Source organism: Hyla sarda, chromosome 4 (genome assembly GCF_029499605.1).
Source record: "Hyla sarda isolate aHylSar1 chromosome 4, aHylSar1.hap1, whole genome shotgun sequence".
Classification (NCBI taxonomy): Eukaryota; Metazoa; Chordata; class Amphibia; order Anura; family Hylidae; genus Hyla; species Hyla sarda.
Window position 1 is genome coordinate 403145989 of NC_079192.1, and position 25673 is coordinate 403171661.

The 25673-nt window shown below is 45.8% G+C and overlaps 1 protein-coding gene across 4 annotated transcripts in view; it reads left to right on the top strand.

Annotated features, from left to right (window-relative positions):
- PARVB (parvin beta) overlaps positions 1-25673 on the top strand; it is a 55282-nt gene that overhangs the window by 18113 nt on the left and 11496 nt on the right. For all 4 annotated transcript variants that reach the window (XM_056517426.1, XM_056517429.1, XM_056517427.1 and 1 more), the window contains exons 3-12: positions 847-917; positions 2882-2984; positions 4965-5105; positions 6548-6663; positions 8374-8432; positions 11593-11612; positions 11799-11860; positions 11950-12018; positions 19500-19601; positions 22476-22548. In XM_056517426.1, coding sequence (XP_056373401.1) covers positions 847-917; positions 2882-2984; positions 4965-5105; positions 6548-6663; positions 8374-8432; positions 11593-11612; positions 11799-11860; positions 11950-12018; positions 19500-19601; positions 22476-22548 — 816 coding nt within the window. The remainder of the gene's footprint in view (positions 1-846; positions 918-2881; positions 2985-4964; positions 5106-6547; positions 6664-8373; positions 8433-11592; positions 11613-11798; positions 11861-11949; positions 12019-19499; positions 19602-22475; positions 22549-25673) is intronic.

A 25673-nucleotide genomic window follows, 5' to 3' on the forward strand; every position in this document is an offset into this window, starting at 1 on the left:
GTTTCAAGTTACAATGGTCCAGAAAAGACCATTGTATGTTGAAACTATTGTATATTGAGGCCATTGTAAATCAATTGGTGCCGGAAAGTTAAACAGATTTGTAAATTACTTTTATCAAAAAATCTTAATCCTTCCAGTACTTATTAGCTGCTGAATATTACAGAGGAAATGTATTTTCTTTTTGGAACACAGAGCTCTCTGCTGACATCACGAGCACAGTGCTCTCTGCTGACACCTCAGTCCATTTTAGGAACTGTCCAGAGTAGGAGAAAATCCCCATAGAAAACATATGCTGCTCTGGACAGTTCCTAAAATGGACAGAGATGTCAGCAGAGCAGCAATGTGCTCGTGATGTGAGAAGAGAGCTCTGTGTTCCAAAAAGAAAATAATTTCCTCTGTAGTATTCAGCAGCTAATAAGTACTGGAAGGATTAAGATTTTTTTTTTTTTTTTAATAGAAGTCATTTACAAAGCTGTTTAACTTTTCTTGCACCAGTTGATTTAAAAATAAAAAATAAAAAATTCCACCAGAGTACCCCTTTTTATATTATTATTATTATTATTATTATTATTATTATTATTTATTATTATTATTAATCAAATATAAATATATATATATGTATATTTATTTATTTATTATTTTTTTTTTTTTAAACTTCCTCTTTTTATATCCCTAAATTCCAATATGGAACTAAAATGAGGTCACGCTCACCTGATGTTGATAAATCTTTTCCGGGGACGCTGTGTGCCCTTATGCTTCCTCTTATATTTGTTTATCCCATTACATTATTATGGACGAGGCGGCTGCAATGTCTCTGACTGATTCTTTGTTTTTGTGACCGCACAGAGGAGAACGAGGAGCGGACCATGATCGACCCCAATTCCAAAGAAGAAGCAAAGTTCAAGGAGCTTATAAAGGTGAAAACAAGGTGTATTTATATACGGTGATGGCGCCTGGTACTGCCTATCAAATAGAGCTGAGCTGCAATAGCACAAACAACCTGAAGACAAGTGTGGCACTGTGACAACCCCGGTGGGATACTACATCACCCTAGAGCAGTGTTTCCCAAACAGGGTGCCTCCAGCTGTTGCAAAACTACAACTCCCAGCATGCCCGGACAGCCTTCGGCTGTCCGGGCTTGCTGGGAGTTGTAGTTTTGCAACGGCTGGACACACAGTCTTATGGTGTTTTTGGTTTATTCTATAGCATACCATTGATAGAAGTTAATATAATCAGATGGTTAAAGGGTAGCTCCCACCATCCTAATTTTTTTTTTTTTCTGTCGTTGCCTATTGCCCATCTATCCCTAACCCCCTCCCTGCTTTAAATTTTTATTTTTACTATATTAAAAATGCCTTTTGTCTGCCTGGCAGTGTGCTCACTAACAGGCAGACTTCCCCAGCAGGCACCACGTCACTGATGCCTGCTGGGGGGGGCGGACTTCCGCCCTTAGTTCATCTACACAGGGTGCCTCCATCTATTAGCTGTCAGGGCATGCTGGGAGTTGTAGTATTGAAACAGCTGGAGGCACCCTGTGTAGATAAACTGTTAGTTACATGCGTCGCTAGCCCGTCCCCCTCCGTCTCCCTCCCCCCCCCCCCCCTCCATACCCCGTTCCCTCCATCACAACTCCCCCATTACACTTACTGCAGAGTCCGGCAGCGGGAGTGCAGGGACAGCGGCGGCGGCGATGTGCGGGAGGAGTGGCCTCCCAGCCAGTGCGCTCGCTCCCTGCCTGTCTGATTGACAGGCAGGGAGCGAGCGCAGGCTGAATGAAAAAGGACCGATGCCCGGCCGCATCATTCCTTTTTCAGGCATGACGTCACGCCAGGCTGCAGCCGGCCACTAGGAGGGAGACCCCTAGTGGCCGGTTTTTAAATGTAAATTAAACAATTTTAATAAAAAAAAAAAAGTATATTATAGATATGTTGTAGTACATAAGTACTACAACATATCAAAAAATAAAGTTTGTGACAGTGCCCATTTAAAGGGGTACTCCGGTGGAAATCATTTTTTTATTTATTTATTTTTTTTAAATACACTGGTGCCAGAAAGTTTAAACAGATTTGTAAATTACTTCTATTTAAAAAAAATCTTTACCCGTCCAGTACTTTTTAGCAGCTGTATGCCACAGAGGAAAGTCTTTTCTTTTTTAATTTCTTTTTTGTCTTGTCCACAGTGCTCTCTGCTGACACCTCTGTCCGTGTCAGGAACTGTCCAGAGCAGGAGAAAATCCCCTATGCTGCTCTGGACAGTTCCTGACGCGGACAGTGGTGTCAGCAGAGAGCACGGTGGACATGACAAAAAAGAAATGAAAAAAGAAAAGAATTTCCTCTGTAGCATACAGCTGCTAAAAAGTACTGGAAGGGTAAAGATTTTTTTTAATAGAAGTAATTTACAAATCTGTTTAACTTTCTGGCACCAGTTCATTAAAAATAAATAAATAAAATGTTTTCCACTGGAGTACCCCTTTTAATGATTCTTTCCCATGGGGGCAGTGTTAGGCTCCTTTTTTAGTACTGGGGTAGTAGAGACTGTCATATTTCAAAGGGTTGTCCAGGATTAGAAAAACACTTTCTTGCAAAACAGCACCACTCCTGTCCACAGGTTGTATCTGGTATTGCAGCTCGGCTCTATTGAAGAAAATGGGACCGAGCTGCAATACTACACACAACCTGTGGACAGGAGTGGCGCTGTTTTGCAAGAAAGTGTTTTTTCGAATCCTGCTCAACCCCTTTCATTGTTGAACCATTGACATTAGTGCTGTAGGGGGCGACGGTGAGCACAGAAGAAAACGCCTCTGGGGGTGATGAGATCAGAGATCAGTTACACAATACATAAGCCCAAATCTGTAACATAATTTTTTCCCTTGTATCCACAGGTCCTTATAGACTGGATTAATGAGGAACTGGTGGAGGAGCGCATAATAGTGAAGAACCTGGAGGAAGATTTTTATGACGGACAGGTCTTGCAGAAGCTTCTAGGTGACTAAAATTGTAAAACCGTAACCGCAGCGGGCGCGCGTGTGCGCATTCTGGCAGCTGCAATGAATAGGAGTTAAAGGAGTACTCCGGCGAACAATAACTAATAAATATCCACAGGATAGGGGTTAAATAGCAGATTGCGGGGGGTCCGACCGCTGGTGCTCCCCCTTGATCACCAGGACGGGAGCCGGAGCGTATGTTGTCAACCGGTAAACGGCACGCGCTCCCTTCATTTCTGTGGCAGCGCTAATGGTTAGAGCATGCGCAGGCTGCAGCACGCGCTTCTCACCGGGAGTCGGGTCCCGTCCCAGTAATTGCGGTGGTCCCCAGAGGTCAGACCCCCCCCCCCCCCCCGTGATCAGCTCCTGTGGGTAGGGGATAAGTGGGTAGGGGTATTCCGGCCTTATACATCTTATCCCTTATCCAAGGGATAGCAGATAATGTGGTGTCCCGGTACCGTATTGCATACCGTACCTAGTGTGGTGGTCCCCAAAGTCAGAGTTACTACGCTCAGGTAGGGTCCCCAGGTGGGACAGCCCCTAGTCACCTCCTTCTACTCTAATTCTATAGTTTATATATGTAATAATGTGCGTATTTAAGATGATGTATAGAGTACTTACCTTGTTAGTGTCTCAGGACCTTCGGTCATGTGACTATGTTAATATCCTCTATGGTATGTTGGAGGACCTTTTTGGAGGTCCTTGGTTCACATGCTACCCATAACCCTTTGTAATGGTGATTGACACAAGTATTGGACCAATTAGCTCTAGTCCAGCCCCTGCCCATATAAGGGAGCTGTAGCCAATTATCGCTCTCTTGTGTTGCTGCTCTCGTGGATGCCGGACTAGCAGGACGGATCTGCACAACTTTCAAAGACAAGCTAGGCCAGAAAACCTGCCGGCCTCAGCAGAACCTAAACCTTGAGTTCTAAACTAATCCCCGCTAAAGCTAGCGTGACTACTGGACCGCAACAAAATCCCCTAAATCCAGTGGAACAGCGCATATCATCCTAAAGACTATAAATTGCTTAAGGTTCCAACCTTTGTCAATCTCCAAGAGAATTTGCATGTATAGAGACTGTTCCGGTTATGAAGCTTGCAGAAAATCTTCAGTAAAGTTCCAACAGTTTTCAGCAAACTCTCCGGTTGTGGACATTCAATTATTCTATACCTCCCTATCGCTCTTGGGAAGGGTGGCGGTAGGACAAGCATTGCCGAGGAGCCCTCACCCTGGCGTCGCCAATAGAAAGGGTTAAAGGGGTATTCCAGGAAAAAACTTTTTTTTTATATATATCAACTGGTTCCAGAAAGTTAAACAGATTTGTAAATTACTTCTACAATCTTAATCCTTTCAGTACTTATGAGCTTCTGAAGTTTAGGTTGTTCTTTTCTGTCTAAGTAATCTCTGACACCTGTCTCGGGAGACGCCCAGTTTAAAAGCAAATTCCCATAGCAAACCTCTTCTAAACTGGGCGTTTCCCGAGACACGTGTCATCAGAGATTACTTAGACAGAAAAGAGCAACCTAAACTTCAGAAGCTCATAAGTACTGAAAAGATTAAGATTTTTTAATAGAAGTAATTTACAAATCTGTTTAACTTTCTGGAGCCAGTTTTTTCCTGGATAACCTCTTTAACTATACACCCTTAGGTCACCGCATAGCTACACCCCATATACCCTACTCCCCCAGGCTATCACAATAAGATGTATGATCGCAGGGGTTCTGCAGCTGGGACCCCCGCAATCTCTGTGCAGCTCCCGGCGTTCTGTGCAGGGCGCTGCCTCTGAGACTGAGGCCTGATGTCACGGCCACGCCCCCTAAAGACGCTGTCACGCCCCCTCCCATAGACTTGCATTGAGGGGACTGGGCTATGACGTCACGAGCGTCGTCTCCAGCATTCGGAACAGTTTCAAACACTGAGCAGCGGAGTACCCCTTTAATTTTAAGAAAATCTGATGTTTGTTTGTTGTTTTTTTTGCAGAGAAACTGTCCGGCCAGAAACTGAATGTTGCCGAGGTGACACAGTCCGAGATCGGACAGAAACAGAAGCTGCAGACCATCCTGGACGACGTTCAGGAGTTTCTGAGACCTCAGGGGTGGGCCATACGCTGGAACGTTGACTGTGAGTCGATAAGTGGCGACGGTCATTTTATCATGTATAGAACGTTATGATAGAGATCAGCAAAAAATATGACAACACTTTAGCAACCTGACAAGTAGAGATGAGCGAACTTACAGTAAATTCGATTCGTCACGAACTTCTCGGCTCGGCAGTTGATGACTTATACTGCATAAATTAGTTCAGCTTTCAGGTGCTCCGGTGGGCTGGAAAAGGTGGATACAGTCTTAGGAAAGAGTCTCCTAGGACTGTATCCACCTTTTCCAGCCCACGGGAGCACCTGAAAGCTGAACTAATTTATGCAGGAAAAGTCATCAACTGCCGAGAGGAGAAGTTCATGACTAATCGAATTTACTGTAAGTTCGCTCATCTCTACTGACAATGAAAGGGAGCAGGAGTGTTGAAAGTGAGAAAATAAATAAATTAATTAATTAATAATTTAAAATATATTTTTTAATTTTTATATATGGTGTCCCAGCACCAAAGGCTGTCCTGTGGGCTGCGGGTCTCCCCTGGCGTGCCTGCTGCTCCTCTGTTGGGCCCTCTGTTAGAATGTTTGCCATGTTCATGCACTTTACTGTTCTATTCACTGTTTTTTGTATGATAAATGTATTGCCCCTTTAAGAAGGAGATGCAGAGTAATCAGGTGACCTTCTCTGCCCAATGGGAACCCCCAAATTCTCCTGTATATAATGTAGGGGGGGGGGGGGGGGGGGAGTTGTCCAAGGCAGTGCAGTTCTAGTCTGAGTTCAGTGTGGAAAGGAGGTGGAAGAAGTGTGGTTAGCCTGAAGAAAATCTCATGATCAAATCAGCTCCCCCATTCTGCAAGTGTTCCCCATACAGTTGGGGAGTCATACCCTGGCTGGGTCAGTGAAATTGGACCTTAGCAGAACCCTAGTCAGCATAGGATATCTCCAAGTCTCAAGGTTATCTAATATAAGTGGGTGAAAAGCACCATAAGTCCCAGCAAAACAACAGGGCTCCCAAGGGTTACACTGCATCCCTTCTGCTCTGTACTGCGTGTGTTGTACCATTTACACCTGTCTCAGTAAAAGACAGTTATCCGTGACTTGACGTCGGTGTATTTTTTGCCCCCGTGCCTGGCCCAGGAGACGCTGTCTCCACCTCGGACCAGACAGACCATGTATAGACTAACAGTGCCCCGGCGTCACAAATTCACAAGGATTCCTTGAACCCCCTTGCACCGTATGTGTGTGTATGTATGTATGTATATATATATATATATATATATATATATATATATATATATATATATATAAATTTTTATCATATATTTGTATTTTACATTTACTGTTCTGCTTATGCAAATGTTACTGTAAATTGGAACTTATTATTATTTTAGTTTTTTAATAATAATAAAAAATAATAATATTATAATCTAACATATAACCACAATAATCGATTCTCCCATTTTATACCTGAAGCAATTCACGGGAAGAACCTGGTTGCCATTCTGCACCTTCTGGTAGCCATGGCCATGCATTTCCGAGCTCCTATTCGACTTCCTGAACACGTGTCTGTACAGGTGGTGGTTGTGAAGGTAAGACAGCCGAACACGCGCCTGCTCTGATACCGAATTATTGAAAAAGAGCAGGGAAATCTTCTTGTCTTTTTCATGGAATGTTGCCGCCTGTAAAAAAAAAAATAAAAAAAAAAAAAATCATCAAATTGTACATGAGCAATGTTTACAAACCACCACTAGATGGCAGCAGAGGACAACAGGAAAACGTCCACGATTTTCCTGAACTCTGTTGCAGCGCACGTTCCATCAGTCCTCCAAGTATTCCTGCTATTAAATAGCTTTTTTTTTTTTTTTTTTTTTTTTTATATATATATATATATATATTTTTAAATTGAGTTTTCAATTGGAAATGCCTTGTGGTTTCTGGATCTCAATTGTTTTCTCCCCTGGTCGTAGTTATTCATTACTTACCAGAGCGGGGATCTTTAAAAGTGAATGAAAACAATGGCGTAAGATCTCTGTCAAAGTCATTTATACGGGAAAGAGAAGTGACATCTCAATGATACAGGCAGAGGCTTGGAGGTTGTAAATGAGTCCTTAGACCAGTGTTTCCCAACCAGGGTGTCTCCAGCTGTTGCAAAACTACAACTCCCAGCATGCCCGGACAGCCAACGGCTGTCCAGGCATTCTGGGAGTTGTAGTTTTGCAACAGCTGGGGGCATCCTGGTTGGAAAACACTGCTTTAGATGTTAGGTTTGATTGCAAGCAACCCATACAAAGAAGGGGGAATGTGATGAATAGACTGGTATCTGGGCATGCTGGGAGTTGTAGTTTTAAAACATCTGGAGGGCCACAGTTAACAGGTGTACTCTGCCGGAAAACATCTTATCCCCTATTCAAAGTATAGGGGATAAGATGTCTGATCGTGGGGGGTCCTGCCGCTGGGGACCCCCGCAATCTCTGCTGCGACACCCCAGTCAACCGTACGCGGAGCGAACTCCAGCCGCCACGCCCCCTCCATTCATGTCTATGGGAGGGGACATGAAGGCTAGCTGTACTAGCCATCACGCCCCCTCCCATAGACCTGAATGGAGGGGGCGTGGTAGGACGTCACAAACGCGGAAGCTCCAAGCTTCCGTGTTCCGGACGCTGACGCTGCCAGCCCAGGTATCGCAAAAGTCCCCAGCTGAGCAACCCCCCCCCCTCTCCCCCGCAATCAGACGTCTTATCCCTTTTCCTTTTGGATAGGGGATAAGCTGTTTTTCGTCTGAGTACCCCTTTAACAGACCACTGGTCTAGTCAGAGGAGAAGAATGCTGTGCAAGTGCCCCTCTGCATACACTTCCTGGCGGTCGAAATTGATGCCGTATGGTTGATAAATCACAGAATTTTCCTGCCTACACATGTAGGGTAATGTGCCGCAACACGATAAGTGGGTAAAAGTATTTGCACCCCAGTAAGCCAACCTATGTAGACCTTCCTCAGTAGCGTTGGAACAAATTGTGCTTTAGCAACTGTGTTCCTACTAGCAACTCCACTAAAGTGTATAAAGGGTGCATTAGAGCCTTTCTCTTCAGTATATCCACTAAGGAGGTGATTGTTAAAGGGACAGTGACCAACTACTCATTCATCTGCCTAAAAAGTGCAACATTTCCTCTCTGTGCTGAAAAGACTGTAATATTTGGATTTGTATAGAAGGTGGGGAACGTGACATCACCATCTACATCGCTGAAGAACTACTACTCCCAGCTAGCCTGCATTACTGAATTTCCTGCCTTTTGTGTTTCAGAAGCGAGAAGGCCTCCTGCAGACCAACCACGTGACCGAGGAGCTGACGACCACAACAGAGTAAGCACCAATGTCACTTATTGTGCCAGCACTTACACTGTCCTGGCAGCCAGGGGAGCCCTTGCACCCTTGTCCTGGCAGGGAAGAGGAGCCCTTGCACCCTTGTCCCGGCAAGGAAGAGGAGCCCTTGCACCCTTGTCCCGGCAGGGAAGAGGAGCCCCTGCACCCTTGTCCCGGTAGGGAAGAGGAGCCCCTGCACCCTTGTCCCGGCAGGGAAGAGGAGCCCTTGCACCCTTGTTCCGGCAGGGAAGAGGAGCCCTTGCACCCTTGTCCCGGCAGGGAAGAGGAGCCCTTGCACGCTTGTCCCCGCAAGGAAGAGGAGCCCTTGCACCCTTGTCCCCGCAAGGAAGAGGAGCCCTTGCACCCTTGTCCCGGCAAGGAAGAGGAGCCCTTGCACCCTTGTCCTGGCAGGGAAGAGGAGCCCTTGCACCCTTGTCCCGGCAAGGAAGAGGAGCCCTTGCACGCTTGTCCCCGCAAGGAAGAGGAGCCCTTGCACCCTTGTCCCCGCAAGGAAGAGGAGCCCTTGCACCCAGGGGCGTAGCTATAGAGGTAGCAGTCGCATTGGGGCCCTGGTGCCTAAGGGGGCCACAAAGCACATCTGCCCCATAAGAGACCAGTATTATAATTGGCATATGGGGCCCTGTTGTAGATTTTGCATTGGGGCCCAAAAGCTACAAGCTACGCCTCTGCTTGCACCCTTGTCCCTGCAGCCAAAGGTGTAAGCTAAAGAACCGCGCTGATCTTTATATATATATAGCGGGAGATGTTCGCTGCTGCATAGCAATCTATAACAAAATTAGACCCCCCCCCCCCCTCTTAGAAATGGCACCCCATCTGCTCTCAGGTTGTGCCTGGTATTACAGCTCAGCTGTAGTGAATAGAATTTGAGCTGTAATACTGCTCGCAACCTGTGAACAGATGTGGCGCTGTTCTTTTTTTTTTTTTTTTTTTTTTTTAAGAAAGCGGCGCTGTACTTGCTTGCACTCTCGCTCTTCCTCTCATGCCTTCGCCATGACTGACAGCCTGGAAATTGCGTCCGGAGATGTTACAGTGGAGGCACTGAGACATGACTAAAATATAATTGCTTTTTAAGTAATCTCCAGCCAGCCGCGGCTGGGTAATGATGAGCGGTGATCCGGAGGTGGGAGTCGGATCATGACATCCATAGGTCGCTGACGGCTTCTGCTCCAGAGACTGAGCCATCTGCCGGGAGCTGTAGATTAGCAATATGGAGCCCCTGTTATGTGCTGTCACCATGTTGGTAATGGGGACCGGTCACGATGAGATCAGTCATGTGGGTTAGTCAGCATTAAAGCAGTGTTTCCCCAACCACGGTGCCTCCAGCTCTTGCTAAACTACAACTCCCAGCATGCCCGGACAGCCATTGGCTGTCCGGGCATGCTGGGAGTTGTAGTTTTGCAACAGCTGGAGGCACATTGGTTGGGAAAATACTGCCTTGAAGGAGAAGTCTCATTCCTGACATTACAGAAAAACGTATCCCCTATCCCCAGTTTTAGATCACGGGGGTCTGACTGCTGGGGCCCCCTTGTGATCTCTTGTACTGAGCCCCAGCTCTCCGCCAGAATAGCGCGTCACGACCCCCGCCCCCTCCATATATCTCCATCGGAGAGCCGAAGATTGCCGAACGGCTCTCCCATAGAGATATATGGAGGGGGTGTTGCGGCCCCCGTTTCGTGCAGGGGTCGTGATGCGCCACTTTGGGTGGTTGGACTTCCCCTGATCTAAAACGTATCTCCTATTCTGCGCAGAGGGGATACATTTTTCCCCCCCCTCCTTTTAAAGGATGATGTCACAGTGGAGCTGAGGGCATAGAATTCTGTTTATGCTCCGCCCCTGCGGAACTAGTGCTAGGTCTGGCACAGTGGATCACTTTTGTTTAAATAGATTAAGGGTGTATTCACACATACAGTGTCTTGCGCAGATTTGATGTGCAGGATTTGAAGCTGTGTTCAGTCAGTTCGTTTATTCTAAAATCTGCAGCTTCAAATCCTGCACGTCAAATATGCGTAGGATACTGTACTGAGTGTGAATAGACCCCTAAAGGGGTTTTCTAGAATTTGGGACTTATAGGGGTACTCCGGTGGGAAAAAAAGGAAAAAATATTTTTTAATTTTTTTAAAATGAACTGGTGCCAGAAAGTTAAACAGATTTGTAAATTACTTCTGTTTGAAAATGTCAATCCTTTCGGTACTTATTAGCAGCTGTATGCTACAGAGAAAATTCTTTTCTTTTTGAATTTTTTTGTCTTGTCCACAGTGCTCTCTGCTGATACCTCTATCCGTGTCAGGAACGGTCCAGAGCAGCATAGGTTTGCTATGGGGATTTTCTCCTGCTCTGGACAGTTCCTGATACGGACAGAGGTGTCAGCAGAGAGCACTGTGGACAAGACAATAAAGAAATTCAAAAAGAAAAGAATTTCTTCTGTAGCATACAGCTGCTTATAAGTACTGGAAGGGTAACATTTTTTTTTAAATAGAAGTAATTTACAAATCTGTTTTAACTTTTTGGCTCCAGGTGATTTAAAAATCAAATAAAATAAAAATTCCCACCAGAGTACCCATTTCAGCCATCCGTTTCATTTTGGTGGGGGTACGACTCCTCACAGAATGCCCTAAGAACAGCGCTATAGATTTTTTAGTGGCTGTGCCTGGTATTGCAGCTTGATCTAATACACTTTAATGGAAGTAAGGTGCGGTTAACTGCAATGCCAGGCACGTCCACTGCAAAATGTATGGCGCTGTGCCTGGTAAACAATAAAGGGAGCTCTCTGTGTGGTGTAGGTGTTGCCAGGAGTCAATCCCTAGAACACAAACACCCCTCTAACATGGCTAATTATTATTATTATTATTATTATGTTAAAAAAAAATAAAAAAAAAATGTGTGTGTGTTTGTGTATATATATATATATATATATATATATATATATATATATATATATATATATATATATATATATATATATATATATATATATATATATATATATATTATATATTAACTTTTTTTTTTTTTTTTTTCATATTTTTCTTATTACAGATAAAATTAGACATTTGGCAATTTGTGGCTACAAATATTTGTATTGTTATACATTTGCATTTTTTTTAGTTTTTATAATTCTCAATTTTTTTTTTCTCTATAGGATGATGATGGGAAAATTTGGTGAGTCAAAACTATTTAGTTTTTACGTGGGTATGTGTATTAATGGCTTTCTGGGCATGCTGGGAGTTGTAGTTTTTTTTAACAGCTGGAGACACTCTGTTTGGAAACACTGATCTAGGTGCTCTTGGGATTTCTTAGATGAATATAGAAATAAAATATGAATGTTGTCGTCTTGTCTCCTCTTAGAGCGCGACGCCTTTGACACCCTCTTCGACCACGCTCCGGATAAGCTGAGTGTTGTTAAGAAGGTAAGTGCTCGATCATCCTGGCGTCAGGACTTTGGTTTCCCTGATGATGTAATGACCAGTCACGTGATGTCATCGCTTTATATTTGCAGTCACTGATCACATTTGTGAATAAACATCTGAACAAGCTGAACCTGGAGGTCACGGAGCTGGAGACACAGGTAGAGTGTACATCATAAAGTGCCCTTTGCCTTCTCTATGGTTCATGCAGGGGGGAGGGGCCTACAGATAAGTTGTCGCTTCCCCAAGGTCTAAATTTTATACAATACAATTAAAAAGTGTCTTTCTTCCAAAAACAGCGCCACGTTTGTTCAAAGGTCATGTGTGGTATTGCCGCTCAGCCTCATCAGCTTTTATGGAGCTGAACTGCACTACCACCCATGGCCAGGTGTAGTGCTGTTGCTTAAAAGTAATGGTCTCTTTGGCCAAAGTGGGGTGCAGTATCAAGAGTGTCTCCCTATCGGGAGGACTTGTCCTGTCCTGCCTTACACAGACAATCCATTGATGTAAATAGGCAAAGTGTAGCGCTTCATTTGACCTGCGGGAGTGCTGCAGCAAAATTAAACACTTATTGCTATGCAATTTTCGATCTGCGATCTGAATCTTTATACAATACCTACTTGCTAGAAGGATCTGCTGACAAAGCGGAGGACTCCTTTAAGCTAATAATCTCATGTCCATGGTGAGAAGAAGACAGCCCCTTAAACCCAGATACTTTGTTCCAAAAACAGCGCCCTCATGTCCTCAGTTTGTGTGTGAAGACACTTGTGGTGCTGTTTCTTTGCTATGTTTTCTAATCCTGGATAACCCCTTTCAACCTATGTATTCTCTATAGCAGTGGTCTCCAAACTGTGGACCTCCAGCTGACTGTAGAGACCCAATTAGCTCCTAGCAGGCTATAACTACCCCTCCCCCTTACTACAATAATTAATTAAATAATAACTGACACAACAACAATTCAACTTTTCCGTGGGTGGGGATCGGCCAAAGCTTTATTTATAAAATTACTTATATAAATAACAATTTAACTGTAACAAAGACACCGATTGGCTTCTTGCCAACCCGAGAGGTGCTGCCACACTGTCCTGTGTGGAGGTCTACCCCGGGTTGACCCGCTTTCACCTTCTTCTTACCGCCAAGCTGTGACTTACAATAAACAGAGATACAAAAAGGGAGGGAGGGAGGGCAAAACTCCGGGTCCTGGGCAGATTGAGGGGGGAAGGGAGGCACCACAGCTATAAATACCCAGGGGAGGGCCCCTGAAAGCCCGGGAAACTATTAGACCCCTGATTGGTGCACTCCTTCCCCCCACCCATGGGACATACCACTATAGTTAGCAACAAGTTTTTACAGGCGGGGGAGGGGGCTAAAAAACATTGCCTGTATATTTCTTAACCCCTTAACTGCTCACCAGTCAGGGGGCAAGCTAGTTATGCACAGCTTGCCCCTCCAGACTGTTGAGACCCAATTAGCTCCGAGCAGGCTATAACTACCCCTCCCCCTTACTACAATAATTAATTAAATAATAACTGACACAACAACAATTCAACTTTTCCGTGGGTGGGGATCGGCCAAAGCTTTATTTATAAAATTACTTATATAAATAACAATTTAACTGTAACAAAGACACCGATTGGCTTCTTGCCAACCCGAGAGGTGCTGCCACACTGTCCTGTGTGGAGGTCTACCCCGGGTTGACCCCGCTTTCACCGTCTTCTTACCGCCACGGAGGAGACCAGTTAGCCCTACACTGGGCTCCGACCCCCACCCAAGAGATACTGGATAGCCAACACCTGGGGCCAACTCAGCCCCCCGAACACACCCAACACATTTCCTCTCCAGGAAAGTCGCCCAACACATTTCCTCTCCAGGAAATTCGCCCAACACATAACCTCTCCAGGAAATCCGAGGTACCTGCTGCCAGGTCCTATGTTTTTTTATTTTTATTTTTATTTTTATTTTTTGTATTCACTAACTCTTGTGTGAACTCATTTCTCAGACTCGCCCATACACCGAAGAGTGCCGCAGCACTCGCACCACCTTGCGGAAAGCCGCTCGCAAAACAAAAACACATGTGGGAAACATCAAACTGGGCGAAAATAGCAACGCAACATGCAGATCGCCCGCGCCCCACGCGCTGCGCTACCCTCTCCGGAAACTGAGCCCTCTCCGCCGACACCGACACAAAAAGAGAGCGAATCCCAAACTCACAACACCCCCTCCTACAAAGAGAAGCCAAAACCCAAAACAGACAATCGAGGGTGGGGAGCATAAAAGAAAAAGGGGGGGGGGGAGGCCCCCACCGCAGTCCAGTCAACAATAGGACGACAACCGGAAAAAACAGTCATTCGTGGACCCTCATGCAGCACAAGCTGTGTGCCCCAGATCGCCTAAGCAATCTCGGACCGACGGACCTGAAAACGCACAAAATAGGCACCCAAAAAACACATCAGACAACCAAGTGTCATGGAAGGAGACGAGGAGAAAGAAAGTGCCCCATCCACCTAGCCCCGAAAAAAGCCAGCGCAAAACCTCGGATCAGAAAAAACGACGCAAAAGAGACAACCAAAAATCCGACCCACAGCCGCCACCAAGCGACCCAAAAACTGATAGGAAAAAACGGTCGCCGACAGCAAGGCCACCCGCTCACGGGCCCAGCCCCTAGGTATACACCAACATCCCATCAACCGCAAAGCAGAAAAGAAAAATCACCCCCCGCCATGCGGCAACCTCACCCCACTGGATCGCAGCACAGTGGGAAAGCACCCTTTTTTTTTTTTTTTTTTTTGCACTGAGTAGTAGGTGATTCACACGAACAGGTGAAGATACCCAGCGTCACATACTAAGAATGTTAATTGGATACATGCAGAATACAGCCCAAATCTCGAACCTCCTTGGATAGGAGACACAGCAGTTAACTTCTTTTATCACAGCCTATCAAAACGAAATAGGAAGTCAAACAGCAGAACCTTGTAGGTACAAAAAACAAAACCCCTATCCACAGACACATTTGGAACCTTCGGGACCCTCCTTGACTGTAGACATCCCGGCCTCCACACCAACCCCAACTACTCGCAAGCGCCTCACCGCGAGTGCGACCAAGTCGCAGGAGCCACTAAAGCGGACCAAGAAATACACCAATCTCCACGATGACCCACAGGCCGAAAATTTAACCACAACTGTATCACTCAGTCCTACCCCGGGACCCGAACCCGAGGTGGTCTCCCATTCCACAGCCACATGAGCAAACCTTCCGACTCCACCCAAGGGAGCAACCTCCGGAACCACTGCCAGAGAACGGGACAAAGCGTCAACACCCAATACCGACCCCAGGGAGTACAGCCGCAAAATAAACCTTATCTCCAAACAGCAAAGCACTAGGTGCAACAAGCCGAGCGCAGGAAGAAAGCCGAAAGAAAGAAATAATAACAGTGACAACGCCCCAAATGTCAGACCGACAAAACGCCCCCGATCACTCAAATCACACCCAAAAAAGAAAAGCATCACCAAATTATAGCGCAATCAAGCACAGGGGCCACGCCAACCCACACAGTACCGTTACAATCCTAGAACATGAACTGCCGAAGCAAGCACCCAAAGTCCCACAACCAACACCAAAGGAAAAAGCGCAAACAAAAAACCCAAGCATGGCAGAAACCCACTGACTACCAAGACACCCAGTAGTAAACCACCCTGCAGCACCACTGGAAAACCAAAACACCACACCAACAACCAACCAAACCAGCCACACCCGGGAACAGAGCGAGCTCCCCATGAGCTGCAACGGGGGACTGAAAGCAGGCCTGTCCACTGCATCACGCCTGAAAAAACCCCAACCAACCGGAACGCCAGCCCTTAGTGCACCAGGGGCACATATGCGGGGGCACAGATACCACACACCCTCGGCGGCCAGAGACAACCTGCAGGAAAAAACTCCGCCCTGAACCACATTCCACCCATTCAGTAAACCAGCAAGGACCGGAACCGGGGCACATAGCGAGCCCTGAAGAAACCAAAACAGAGAAAACGCAATTACTCCCTGACCATAGGAAAGCAGCAAACCAACGCCAACAAGGCATGCGGAAGACATGCTAATCTCCTCAAAATCGTTCCAATTTTAACATACATGCTGCCGAAGCGAGCACAAAATATGGACGCTTCACAAATTTGCATGTCAGCCTTGCAGCAACAAACCACACCCCAACAAGTGTAGAGCACAGGAGAATCACCCTCCGGAATACCACCACGAACAGAAGAAACCACACAGGCAAGACAAACGGAGACACAAGCAAAACCTACCCCCAGAGACTCAAGCGAAACCTACCCTCCGCCACATCAGCCAAAGCACCCAGCACGACATACAGGAGTCCCATGCCTACATGAGATTGGGCGAAACAGGAAAAAACAGCAGACAAATATACTAGGACAATGGAGCAGCGGAGAGAGACTACAACTTAAGATGGAGAGATAAACCAAACAAAGGGGGAGAAAACCCAAAGAAACAAAACCGTGACTGGGTGGCAGCCACCGATTCAGGAAAAGGAACATGCCTACGGGAGCTAAGTCAGCAAAACCCCGGCCACCTAGAGCGTAAGGCCAAAAGACCACACACCCAAGCGCGCACCGCAGAAAATGATACCCTACCAAAGCACCCCGTCAAGAAGAGACGTACCCAACTCACAACCAGAGACCAACACAGATATACACCCATATCCGAGACCCAAACTCAACAAACACACGGGAACAAAAGGACGAACACTACACAGACGTAGCCATAAGCACACAAACCAGGGAAGGGGCAAAGCCCCACATCAGAACACTCACCAATTCCAGAAAATGGAGAAGCACAACAGAGGGAGGAACCACTTCACCACCGCCGCAGGCGTGGGACAAGGCACGCTGGAGACCGCCGGGTCGCGGGCACTCGGCCGCCGCCCGGAACGGCGCCGGAAACCACGCTGGGAAAACAGCAGTAGAGGACTCCGAGGGAGAACCCTGCGGGAAGAACCGAAACACCTACTCCCCGCAGGTGAACAGAAGGCCCAAAAAACACCGCCTGTGCCGCCCCCCAGGACCAGAGCGAGAGCGGCGACAAATACGTCTATGCCCCCATCCGGCCCCAGAGGGGGGAAGAGCAACACGAAATCAGGGGAGCACTCCCTACCCCTCCACGGGGGGCATTGGAGAGGCAGGAGGAAGGAGGACAGCAGCGGCAGCAGTGGGGGAAGGGGGGGGGTTGGGAACTCGGGGCAGAGAGGTGATGGGGAGGCGTGGGGGGGGGCGCAGTGGCTGCAAGAACCATGGGGAGCACTGGAAGAGCACGAGCAGCAGCAGTGGGCAGGGGGGGAGTGCTAGTGTGGTGGGGGTAAGGAGCCGGGCAAAGGAGTGGGGACGGTATGAGGGCTCATATAGTTGGCGTTGTGATCTGAAGCTGTCCGCAGTACCATTGTCGTTTCGATCAGAGTTTGAGATCGCTGTTTTTCATATTTACGGTATAAAAAGGGGTCAAAAATACGCTATTTTGGACTGTGAAATTTATTTATTCAAGTAATATTACTTATTTATGTATTTTATTCATTAATTAATAAATTTGTAATGTTTTTTTTTTTGTTTTTTTTTTTTATTATACACGTACGCCATAGACTTAAGTGACTATATTTATTTATTAATTTTTTTAATTAATGAATTAATTTATTTATTTTTTTATACTACGGACATGTAGGCACGCGGCGATACCACACATGTGTATGTTGTTGTAATATACAGTATTTTATGTATTATTATTTTATTTATAGATTTTAATTTTTTATCATTACTATTATGATATTTTTATTTTCTTTTTTTTTTTTTCTTTTTTATTATTATTAATTTTATTTTTTATTTATTTATTTTATGATGGGGAAAAGGGGGGTGATCAAACGTGTAAAATTGCAAGGGTTAAAAGATCTTTATTAACTTAACTATTCAAATACTTCAACAGTTTTTTTTTTTTTTTTTTTTTGCAATGCTATAGCTCCCCTAGGAGCTATAACACTGCACACACTGAACCTGACACCGATCACTTGCCATGTAGTAACATGGCAATGATCGGTGTTATCAATGATTGATTGCTCAAGCCTGAATTTCAGGCTTGGAGCAATCAATTGAGGAGCGGACGCGCAGGAGGCAGGTGAGTGACCCTCCTGCTGCGTCCCAGCTGATCGGGACATCGCGATTTTATCGCGATGGTCCCGATCAGCCCGCTGAGCAGCCGGGATGCGTTCAATTACATTTTCAGACGCGGCGATGACTTTGATCGCCGCGTCTGAAAAGGTGATGCCGGACATCTGCCAGATCGGCGATGTCTGGCATTATCAGGGGTCCTGGTCGCTAATAGCAACTGGGACCCAACAGCTATAATGCGCGCTCACTATGTGAGCGCGGATTATAGCTGGGGACGCGCAAATGGACGTTAATAAACGTCCATTTGCGCAAACGTTAAAGGGGGTTAAAACAGCAGCAGCCACCCAGGGGCCGCCACCTCCAGAGCGGAGGGGACAAACAGGCAGGAGGGGGGGGGGGGGGGTTATGGTAAGGACCGCAACAGGGGGGGGGGGAGGCAGACGAAGAGGACCGCAACAGGGGGGAAAAAAGAGACGGACGGGGCAAGTAGGTAATCAGAGCCTGCTCCAGGAGCACCCCGGAGAGAGGGATCAAAGTACAGGCAGGGGAGAGGGCAAAAGAACGGGACAGGGCTCAAAGGGATTACAGTGGGAAAGGAGGGCAGGACTGATAAGAGGTCCGCCAGCCTCCTGAACCCGCCAAGGGTGCAACAGGAGGGGAGGCCAGCTCAGCCACAAGGGAGCATGCCAGCCCTCACCCTCCTGCTCCATCCAGGCCACAAATAAGGGGCAGACACATACCAGCCAGCAGTCAAAACTCCGGGTCCTAGGCAGATTGAGGGGGGAAGGGAGGCACCACAGCTATAAATACCCAGGGGAGGGCCCCTGAAAGCCCGGGAAACTATTAGACCCCTGATTGGTGCACTCCTTCCCCCCACCCATGGGACATACCACTATAGTTAGCAACAAGTTTTTACAGGCGGGGGAGGGGGCTAAAAAACATTGCCTGTATATTTCTTAACCCCTTAACTGCTCACCAGTCAGGGGGCAAGCTAGTTATGCACAGCTTGCCCCTCCAGTTGCAAAACTACAAAACAACCGTTGGCTGTGGGGGCATGCTGGGAGTTGTAGTTTTGCAACAGCTGGAGGTCCACAGTTTGGAAATCCTTTTGGATGACTTCTAATCTGACAGTCTGTTTATAGGGCTTAGAGTTATAGGGTTGTCCAGGATTTTATAAAAGCATGGCTCATATGTTAACAGGATGAAGACACTTTCTCTTACACTGATGATGGCCCATGGTTCGATTATTTTTAGTTTTTTATTTTTTTTCTGGAAAGTTGTATGGGAAAAAAAAAAAAAAAAAAAAAAACAACCTGCACCCACCTAAACAGCACCACTCTTATCCATGGCTGCATAAGGTATTGCAGCTCAGTCCAATTCACTTGACTCTGTCCATAGAAGAATCTGGTGCTGTTTTTGAATATAAAGTTGATTTTTCTGTGGTGTTTCTCATGTATTCCTGGTAATTTTTTGTCCCCAGTTTGCTGATGGAGTTTACTTGGTCCTCCTTATGGGACTTCTGGAGAACTACTTTGTCCCACTACACAACTTCTTCTTGACCCCAGAAGGCTTTGATCAGAAGGTAAGCAATGTATAGAAATAAATGTGACTTAATATAACTTGTATTGCTCTTGAGTTAAATCCTTTTTTTTTTTTTTTATATAGCTTTTAGCTGCATTCACAATGGAACTGTATAAATACCATTGCAATGAGCTCCCCCTAGTGGTGGCTGTAGGCAGACAGAATTTGATCACTTTAAGGGGTAGTCCAAGCAACTGACCTTTTTTAGATACTGGCCCTGATTTACTATTGTAAACCCGACATGTTTTGTCGGGTTGTGTGCCAGATTCTGAAAGAAAAACCCCGCCAACTCTCCATTTTACTGAGAAAACGGGGTGTGGCCATGTGGTAAAGTGGGAGTGGCTGCTGAAATGGGGCGTGTCCTTAAACATTTTCACAAAATCCCAACATATTTACTAAGGTTTTCAAAGAAAATTTAGCAGATTTAAGCTGAGGAAAACCCGAGGAAAGATCAGAGCATGTGTAAAATAAATAAATTAAATAAAAAAATAAAAAAAAAAGGAAGGGAAACCTTAGGTCCGACAGTGGAAAAAGAATTGTAGGGAATTTAAAACCCACAAAGAAGCCTCCACTCCACTCTTAGTAAATCAGGGCCGTTGTGTCTGTCTGATCACAAGGGGTCCGACTACTGGGAACCCTGCAATCTCTTGTCCATGGCTGCAATAGGTATCGTACGGGACCCCGGCTACTTACTCATCCTCTGGCCCCCACCTTCCTGAACGAACGCAAATGACAGCCCGCTCATCCAGTCACCCACTGAGGGGGGACGTCGATGCGGCTGGTGATAGGTTCGGTCACTTACAATTGTCCAGGAAGGTGGAGGCCACTCTGCTCTATTGAAGTGGAGTAAAGTGGCCTCCACTGGGTAGCTGGGGCCCCATTGCGTCGGGGTCTCAGCAGTCTGACCCCCGCCATCAGACCCTAATCCCCTTGTGGATGGGGAAAAGTGTCTAAAAAGTTCTGTTCCATGGGCTACCTTTTTAAGGGTTATCCCGAAAATAAACATTATCTAGCTATCTGATCAGTGGGGGTCGGACTGCTTGGACCCTAACCATCACATAAGTTCAGGTCAAATGTCCCCCAAGTGAATGGAACGGCAGTGCGAATGTTCAGCTGCTCTGTTGGCTTTCTATGGGACTTCTAAACCTTGCCGAGTTTGCGACTAGGAAATATTCATATATATATATATATATATATATATAGCTAGAGAGAGAGATATAGATAGCTAGAGAGAGAGATATAGATAGCTAGAGAGAGAGATATAGATAGCTAGAGAGAGAGATATAGATAGCTAGAGAGAGAGATATAGATAGCTAGAGAGATATAGATAGAGAGAGAGAGAGAGAAATCAACTGGCTCCAGAAAGATAAACAGATTTGTAAATTACTTCTATTAAAAAAAATCTTAATCCTTTCAGTACTTATGAGCTGCTGAAGTCGAGTTGTTCTTTTCTGTCTAAGTGCTCTCTGATGACACCTGTCTCGGGATCTGTCCAGAGTAGAAGCAAATCCCCATAGCAAACCTCTTCTACTCTGTGCAGTTCCCGAGACAAGCAGAGATGTCAGCAGAGAGCACTGTTGTCAGACAGAAAAGAACAACTCAACTTCAGCAGCTGATAATTATTGGAAGGATTAACATTTTTTAATAGAAGTAATTTACAAATCTGTTTAACTTTCTGGAGCCAGTTGATATATATAAAAAAAAAAAAAAAAAAAATGTTTTTTCCTGGAATACCCCTTTAAAGGTAATTTGAGGTGGATTCTAGAGAAATTGCTCGTAATTGCTTGTAAATGAAATGCTCTATACCAGTCGGCCAATTTTCCTTCACTTCTTATTTGCACATCTTTTGGAAGCACTTATAAAAAAACAAACTAAATGTAAAACAAATTACACATGTAAATGAAGTATTTTCCCGGTAACCGCTGCTTTTATGATATTCTCGAAACTGCATCAAACTTTCATAACTGGGAGGATGACATTTTGTCAAACGTGACATTCAGCGTGTGACTACCTAATCTAACATTACGGTAAGTGGCGGGCGGCGGGGCTGTGTACCGAACGCCGGCAAGAAAATCACACAGTTATCTCTAATCATGCCATCGGCTGTCCGGGCTTGCTGGGAGTTGTAGTTTAGAAACCTCTAGAGGTCCGCAGGTTGAAGACCACTGCGGCCTTCGACATCATCCAGTCCCCTCTCACCCCCCTTTAGTTCTGTACAGTACTCGCCTCCGCTCGGCGCTGGTCCGGTGCTGCAGGACTGTCCGGTGGGGAGGTCGTCCGGTGGGATAGTGGTTCCGGGCTGCTATCTTCACCGGTCCAGTGGCGGTCCTTACTGTCAATTACTGGTAAGGACCGCCCACTGGACTCTGAAGTACAGTTCAGCCTTTTTTTATCCCCATAGGACCGGAAATAGAAGCTAATTGGTGGGTGTCCGACCACTGGGGCAGCCCATCTTTACAACAGGAACATAATTGTCCCCTGAATGAACAGATCGCACCTGCACAGTCACCGCCCCATTTATTCTCTATGCGGCTGCGGAACATTTACGAGTTCGGCGATAGGAAACGTTGTGCGGCCTCATAGGGGATGAATGGAGCTTTGGCCGTAATACATTCCGTGCTGTTCATTACAGGAACAATTGTTCGCTTCTTTGGACCCCCGCCATCAGCTGAGATGGGAATACCCCATTACGGGGTGGCCCACCTAATAGGTGGAGCCTAAGCTCCTGAGATGTATCCCAGTCCCGTTTGTTGCCTAACGGTTCCTTACTACATATACATTCAGATGGCTTTGGACATATATATTTATCATTTTTCCTAACTTCGTGATTTTACACATGAGGGTCACCGTTGGCAAACGCCTTCTCTCGTTGCAGGTCCACAATGTCACTTTTGCCTTTGAGCTGATGGAGGATGGAGGTCTGAAGAAACCAAAAGCCAGGCCGGAAGGTATGGACTTGTAAGAAATAGTCGGATCCCTTGTAGTTTAATAACCTTAAAGAACCGGATTAGAAACTACCGTAATCTAGATTATTGGATGCGGAGGAGCCACCTAGATGAGACCCAACGATCAGTAATCGATATATATATATATATATATATATATATATATATATATATATATATATATATATATATATATATATATATATATATATATATATATATATATATATATATATAATATATTACACACTGGTCCCTCAAGTTACAATATTAATCGGTTCCAGGACGACCATTGTATGTTGAGACCAGAACTCTATGGAAACCTGCTAATTGGTTCTGAAACCACCAAAATGTCATCCAAAAATAGGAAAAAGTGAGGATTAAAGAAAAATAAGTAGATAACTAATATAGATAAAGCAAATCCTTACATATAAAAGTAAGAAAGATCTGCTGGAAGCTGTAAATCACGGTCTATGTCAGTGTTTCCCAAGCAGGGAGCCTCCAGCTGTTGCAAAACTACAACTCCCAGCATGCCCGGACAGCCAAAGGCTGTCCGGGCATGCTGGGAGTTGTAGTTTTGCAACAGCTGGAGGCACCCTGCTTGGGAAACAATGGTTTATGTAGAGGACAGGAGCTTCTTCAGGGTCCTAGACAGAACACACAGTGTCCCAAATGGAGCCGCCCTTACTTGGTGTCCAAAAGGAGCAGCTAACCCTGGCACAGGTAAGGAGTAGTACAGAACATGTAATACCTCCCTGTACTGTAGGGGGCGCTACCAGACACCAGTCAGTGCATACGCTTCAGTAATACAGGTAGAGAGTACAGAACATGTAATACCTCCCTGTACTGTAGGGGGCGCTACCAGACACCAGTCAGTGCATACGCTTCAGTAATACAGGTAAAGAGTACAGAACATGTAATACCTCCCTGTACTGTAGGGGGCGCTACCAGACACCAGTCTGTGCATATGCTTCAGTAATAGAGGTGATTTACCAGTGAATGCCCATTCTGATTGGTCAGTTCCTCCAGTTGTGACAAGTTTCACAGATCTGAACTGTGCGTACATTGTATGTTGAGTCTGGTTTCAAGTTACGATGGTCCAGAAAAGATCATTGTATGTTGAAACTATTGTATGTTGAGGCCATTGTAAGTTGAGGGATCACTGTGTGTGTGTGTGTGTGTGTGTGTGTGTATGTATGTATGTATGTATGTGTATATATATATATATATCTCTCTCTATCTCTCTATCTCTCTATCTCTCTATATATCTCTATCTCTCTCTCTCTCTCTCTCTATATATATATATATATATATATATATATATAATATATATTATATGTGTGTGTGTTGTGCTCTGTCACTGTGTAAAAGTGGGCAGCTGATGACTGTATAAATGATGGGCCACGTAAGCATTACGCTGCATAAAAGACACATTAAACAAGTGGTGATCTGCTGGATCGGTGCGCCCATATAAAAGGACCCATCAGGCTTTACATCATAAAGGGGTACTCCACTGGAAAACATTTTTTTTTTAAATCAACTGTTCCCAGAAAGTTAAACAGATTTGTAAATTAATTCTATTAAAAAAATCTTAATCCTTCCAGTACTTCTCAGCTGCTGTATGATCCACTGTTCTTTTCTTTTTGAATTTCCTTTTTAGTCTGACCACAGTGCTCTCTGCTGACACCTCTGTCACTGTCAGGAACTGTTCAGAGTAGGAGCAAATCCCCATAGCAAACCTATCCTGCTCCAGACAGTTCCTAAAATGGACAGAGGTGTCAGCAGAGAGCACTGTGGTCAGAAAGAAAGGAAATTCAAAAAGAAAAAAACTTCCTGTGGAGCATACAGCAGCTCATATGTACTGGAAGGATTAAGATTTTTAAAAATAAGTAATTTTACAAATATGTTTAAAGGGGCACTGCCGTGCTGACAACTTATCCCCCATCTAAAGGATAGGGGATAAGTTTCTTGATCGCGAGGGGTCTCTCTGCTGGGGACCCCCGCGATCTCGCACGCAGCACTCCGCTCTCATCAGGCCCCGGAGCGAACATCCGCTCCGGGTCTGATAACTGCCGATCATGGGGCCGGAGTATCGTGACGTCACGGCTCCGACCCCTCAATATCACTCTATGGCAGGGGGCGAGACAGCCGCCTTGCCCCTGCTATAGACTTGCATTGAGGGGGCGGAGCCTTGACGTCACGATCACCAGCCCCGTCATCAGACCCGGAGCGGATGTTTGCTTCGGGGCCTGATGAGAGCGGGGTGCTGCATGCGAGATCGTGGGGGTCCCCAGCGGCGGGACACCGTGTGATTAGGTAACATATCCCCGATCCTTTAGATAGGCGATATGTTGTCAGCACGGTAGTACCCCTTTAACTTTCTGGCACCAGTTTATTTAAGAAAAAAAAAAAAGGTTCTCCAGCTGTACTCCTCCCCTAGACAGGTTATCCCCTATCCAAAGGATAACATGTCTGATCGCGGGGGGGGGGGGGGTCCAGCTGCTGGGCCCCCCCCCCCCCCACTATATCCGCCGCAGCAGCCCAGTCATCTGCTGCGTGGAGTGAACTCTGCCCCGTGTCGGATGACTGCTGACCACATCCGCCATGCCCTTTCCATTCATGTCTGTGTACTAGCCGTCACGACTCCTCCCATAGACCTGAATAGAAGGGACATGGCGGCTAGTACACAGCCGTCACGTCTCCTCCCATAGTCATTAATGGAAGGGGCATGGCAGCCTCAGGCTTTTGTGTTCATGAACGCCACAGCGCCAGCCCGGAAATCCTTTGGATAGGGGCTAACATGTCTAGGGGCGGAGTACCCCTTTAAGTGTTGCGTTATCTTTTATATAGTAAAAAGAAACGGCTCCAACACATCTGGACGTCCAACGTTTGGTTTTGATCTGTAGTAATTTGCTGAAGCTCATTTACCGGAATGTAATTTAATTTCCCCCCCCCAACTCTTGCTTATCTGTCAGTATTCTGTCCTCATCGAGGCTTCATGCCTGGGAATAAAATGACTTTCTATAAATTGGGATCGTTATTCTGATTTTGCGCGTTGCCCGGAGGTGACGAGGATTATAAATCAATGTGATAATGGACTTTTGCTCTTCGCAACAAAGCTTGACGAT